At 36.2% G+C, this 5,103-nt stretch overlaps 1 protein-coding gene across 1 annotated transcript; it reads right to left on the bottom strand.

The window, feature by feature from the left end:
- Nucleotides 1–1,680: 1,680 nt before the first annotated feature.
- On the bottom strand, nucleotides 1,681–3,193 carry LOC311288129 (growth-regulated alpha protein-like). Its single transcript, XM_084405378.1, has 4 exons — nucleotides 3,034–3,193; nucleotides 2,821–2,947; nucleotides 2,146–2,214; nucleotides 1,681–1,983 (listed from the first exon to the last, which is right to left on the bottom strand). Exons 1-4 carry the CDS (start codon nucleotides 3,101–3,103, stop codon nucleotides 1,950–1,952), a joined length of 300 nt encoding a protein of 99 aa, XP_084261504.1. The 5' UTR covers nucleotides 3,104–3,193; the 3' UTR covers nucleotides 1,681–1,949.
- Between the last annotated feature and the right edge of the window lie 1,910 nt (nucleotides 3,194–5,103).

Here is a 5,103-nt window from a genome sequence, read left to right as displayed (position 1 = left end):
TTGTTAGAATATTCTTCACACTAAGAGAAAATGTTTTCTTTTAAAGGGGTCATATAATGCCATTTTTGTACAAGTTAATATGATTCTTTAGGGTCTAAATGAAAAGTTTTTAATATACTTTAATTAAAAATTCTCATTAGTATTGTAAGAAAACACTAATTTTACCTGGTCAAAAACAGCTCTGTTTTCAGCACGCCATTTAAGTGCGTGTGTCTTTAAATGATAATGAGCTTTGCTCACCCCGCCCCTCTGTTCTGTTGGGCGTTTTGACCGGTTTTGACACAACACAGGTGGAGTGTTGCCTTGACAACAGTTGAGGGTATATTTTGGAGAAAGAATGGCAGCGGGAGTCTCTGAGGACACATTTGTGCAACTGTATCAGTTTGAACCGGAGTCGGACCTGGAACAAGATGACGGCCCCGAAGAAGTTCAACAATTAAGGCTCGAACAGGACGTTTCTGAATGGTTGGTTAACGTAATGTCACTTTGATCTATCTTTGTATGTACTGGCAGGGTAGAGTAGTGAGATACGAACGCTATGTGTTTACTGATGTACACGTTAGTTAATTGACAGATTGATGTTACAGCTAATGGTCATGAAAAACTTTTTTTCATTAAATGTAGGCTTGTCAGTGATGCGTAACGTTATCTATGCAGTGTTAGGTACAACTGTCAGGGCTGAAGCACTAACATTTTACTGATGTTTAAAAAATAAGCAGTCTGTGAGACTATGACAGTCATTAGGCACATAAACAACACATACTCAAGACAGGAGCTAATACCTTTTTCAATGTACTCGTTTATAAAGCAGTCTGGTGAAATGATTTGCGCAAACATGAAAGCATTGACGTTGATCGTGGGGAATATTCCCTTCAAAACAAAACTCAGCCACTGCGTCTTCAGCGGTTCGGATGTAGGAACATCAAAATGACTGCTGTGTTCGTTATTACACCCAAGAACAGAACACCACAATCTCTTAGACCCCATTAGGCTCCAGCGTATCAACAATGGCGTATTATGATGACAGCTCGCTCAGGGCGGGTCTGTGTTGAAACACTGCTGTCAATTAACAATCGTGGGAGGGGCGTCCGACTGTGTGACGTCACACGGTCAGACGGCTCGAGTTGAGACAGGGGAAAACATATAAGGAGATTTAAAAAAAACACTGGATGGATTTTTATTATTATATGATGGTTGAGGCACTGCCAACACACATTTCAGTACAATCAACTTGTAAAAGTGCATGTACCATTATATGACCCCTTTAAGAACTGTTCACTGAAAGGTTCTTTGGGGAGCCAAAAACGGTTCTTCTATGGAATCGCTGTGAAAAACCTTTGGAACCTTTATTTTAAAGAGTGCATTAACATGTAAATGAGAGCAGATGTCATGAGATTCAATAACTTGAATGGCTTAAGATGTATGCATGTGTTACATGGTCCATTTTTATGACATATTTATGATGCTTTTGAAAGCTTTAAAGTGTCAGTCTCAGTTCATTGTAACTGCATGCAAACAATTTTCAGATTTTCTTATTTTGGGTTCTGCAGAAGAATGTCATACAGGTTTGGAATGACATGATGGTGAATAACTTAGGGAATAATACTAAATACATGTTGTAATCTACAGTAACCTAGTAATATTATGAAAGATGACAAATAAACAATAAAAAACAAAAATATCCATTTTGAAAATTAAAAAATATTTTATTGCTAGTATAATTGTTAAAAAACCATGCAAAACTATGATCAACATATAAAACTATAATTCAGTGAGACAATAATAAATATGATTAAAAGGTCAGAAAAAGTTACATAAAAAAACATCAATTCACAGTTTATTAAACAAAAGCATGTTTTCACATTTGATACTTCACTTATCACCAAGAGATTATAAATTACATAGAAAATTCTATATTACAGTAGTAATAGTTGAATGAATCATTTCCTTTAGTTGCTCTTTGTGACGTTCCTCTTGTTAATCCTGCAAACATGAAGAGACACACAGTACATTACAATCTGAAGGATGAAAAGTGCTGCAATGTCCAAGTTTAAAAGTATGAATTAAAATGATTCATTAGCATGATTTGATTTCACTTATAATAAGCAGATAATAAAAGCAAAACATCATCATAGACAAACTTACTCTTCCTTGAGAGAAATCACCCAGTCTACACTAGGATTGAGACACGTCATTCCTTTCTTCATTGTAGCACTGTAAGAAACAAATGTATGATTATTTAAAATCTATTATTATTTTGAAAGACCACTGTAAGGAAAAAATACGTGACATTCTGGTAAGTCATGATTTTATCGTTAAATTATGTTCACCCCACAAAAAACTGACATTCTCTCATTATTTTCTATTTAATTTTCTAAATTTGTATGACTTTTTATAGCAGAATATCCAAGCTGCTCTTTTCCATATAAAGCAAGACCTTTTATTTTATTTTACAGAAGAACAGCTCAGGCATTCTGCTAAACATCTGGTGAAAATAAAAGCCATACAGGTTTGAAACAACATGAAGGAGAGTAAATTAAGCCTCAAATTCATTCATTCAGAAGAAACATCCATGTATCATCATCAGTTATGAATTTTCACACGCTACCAGCCACTCTAATGATCTTAAAGACCTTTAATATGAAGGCTTAAATCTTTCAGATTAGTGAAAAAAGCATCAACAAGTGTCCACCACACATGTGAACTCCTGAAATGATGAAGAGAAGAAGAAGAAGAGGAGTGTGGAACCTTGACAGATGGAAGCAAGAAGCAATAATGTGTCTGTATTTGAAGTGTTGTTTTTGTAAGATTCACACTCACATGATCTCCTCATTTTTGCAGTGTGGTCCAGCAGGAATCACCTTCAACGAGAGTATTCTTCCAGTACGAATTGGTGGGCCTGAATGTGTTTGAATGCACAGGCAGCGCCTGTTGATGTGAGGCATTCCTGCAGTGACAGAGAGAGAGAGTTGGTGTAAATATCTGCAAATGAATTGATTTAAAATACTGTTATGAATGTTATATTCTGCTTACCTTCTGTTGTGGACAGCAGTGCAGCGGTGCAGATCAGAAACACGAAGGCTGTTACGGTGAACTTCATCATTCTGAATCAGCGTTGTGCAGAGAAATGCCAGTAAACGTGTGAAGTGAGCGTCTGCTGTAGTCTAACACAGGCCTGCACTCTCCCTTTTAAAGAGAGAAACTCCCACACGACATGAGAGTGTGTTGCGCATTTACGGTTCCCGACTAATCTTCTCTTCCAAGGAACTCTATCTTTCTCGCTCTCACTCTCAGTGGCTATTATTCTATTGTAATTTCATTTACAAGCGAGTATAAAAATACTTCTTAACCCTATGAAGCATACTGTATCATATTTGATATGCTAATTTCTGAGGCCTCTAAATAATCAACATGATCAAAACTTCGCTGAAACTTGCAGTTGCACACAATCTACTACAGTCCTTCTGTCGTCTGATTGATAGTTCATACTTTTTTTGGCAAGTTAAAGGCCTTTTAGTTTAATTGTAAAAATGTCCAGCTTCAGCTTGTGGTTCTTTTTTTGCTGTGAAATCTTTACTGATTTTTATACAGTAAACATAAGAATAACTTAAGTTATATTTCAGGATGAACATTTAATAGACTGAAGCAACTTTGGTTTACTTGAACTACAAACGTAGCTTTGATCACAAAACTAAGCATTTAAATATCATTAAGACATGTTGGGAGATATCAAGCGAAAACTGATATTTATATGCATTTTATGTAAGTCTGCGATACTGTTATAAAGACATAATTCATTTACATTACAAGCTTTCAGAATTTTGAAATAATGTGAATGTTGCCCTCACGTGCACTTTCCTAGTTGAAAATTGGACGTGAATACCCTCTCAAGTAGTACTACTGGGAAACTGGGATTATTTTGATACCTGAGTCATAAACTCTCCTATTGCATTTGAGTCTTTTGACCCAGAAAAGGTACATACTTTTATTTTTAATCCATAGTTTTTAGTATGAAGATTAAATCTGTGATGAAAGTGTGTTAAGACTGTCAAAATAAACATCACTTATTTTTTTTCAGATTTATAAACAACCTTTTAAACTAAATTGTTCAGGTCCGGTTTGACTTGAAAGTGAACTGTGGATTTACACATGAAATTATATTGATTATTTTTTTAATCTAGTTAGATTTGTCTGAAATTACTTCTGTAAAATACATCTAGCCTCTTTCCTAAGCTCATACACACATTTGTTCCTTCCCTCTGGCGCTGCGTTTTGTTTAGAAACATACTGTATTCGTGATTACACACAATAATTCTGAAATTAAAATAAAATGACAGAAACAAATTAATGTCTTAATGTGTTTCTAGAGCAAAAGTGCATAGACCAACATTTAAGAGTAATACTGATGTTGTTAGAAAAAAGAATATGTAGGTTTCATAAGATCTGGATCCAAACTTGGAAATGAACGATCAGACGGATACAGACCGGACAGGATTAGACTGTGAGGCCAACATACTTATAGCCATCGGTGTAGAAGATACCCCAACTTCCGCACTAAGAGATTGCCGTGAAGGTGATTAAACATGTAGTGGAGCTAACACAGGAGAACTAGCGATTATATCTGAGATACGTTTCACATCTTGCCGCTGCTGCTTGCTCTCCTCTCTCATTTCACGAATACACACGAGAACATCAGCATTCATTACCGTATTATCCTGCTCATCTGCAAATGTGAGGTGCCTCTGAGGATGACTAACCTCATACTCCTGAGGATACAACGGCTGTCGAGTAATTCTGTGTGGCCGAACCACCTCATCTTCTACCATTCCCTCTCTGGGTCTGGATGATCTATGTAATGTTTTCTGTGGAAAATTCCTTTCCAAATAATGGTCTAGTCCTCCTTTCTGCTGCACGCTGAGAGACTGAACAGAGCAGTGGTCATACAGAGGACACGAGAGAAGTTCATTTTCATCATTTTATCTGGAAGGATAAATCTGCCAAAAAAAAAAGGAAATGTAAGCTTAGCGTTAAGTTCTGCCAGGAAGACTCAATCAGCGCGTTATGAATTAACTCACTTCTAACCAATCATGTGTTAACACTCTC

Source organism: Rutilus rutilus (assembly GCF_951802725.1).
Source record: "Rutilus rutilus genome assembly, chromosome: 3".
NCBI lineage: Eukaryota > Metazoa > Chordata > Actinopteri > Cypriniformes > Leuciscidae > Rutilus > Rutilus rutilus.
This window is presented reverse-complemented; position numbering and strand designations above follow the sequence as displayed.

Bases quoted from the DNA above. Each gene is read 5' to 3' on its own strand.
- LOC311288129 (XM_084405378.1), bottom strand. From the start codon at position 3,103: ATGATGAAGTTCACCGTAACAGCCTTCGTGTTTCTGATCTGCACCGCT. The intron at 2,215-2,820 runs GTGAGTGTGAAT...TGTTTCTTACAG, and splicing joins TGCAAAAATGAGGAGATCAT to TGCTACAATGAAGAAAGGAA. The intron at 1,984-2,145 runs GTAAGTTTGTCT...TCATGTTTGCAG, and splicing joins GTGATTTCTCTCAAGGAAGA to GATTAACAAGAGGAACGTCA.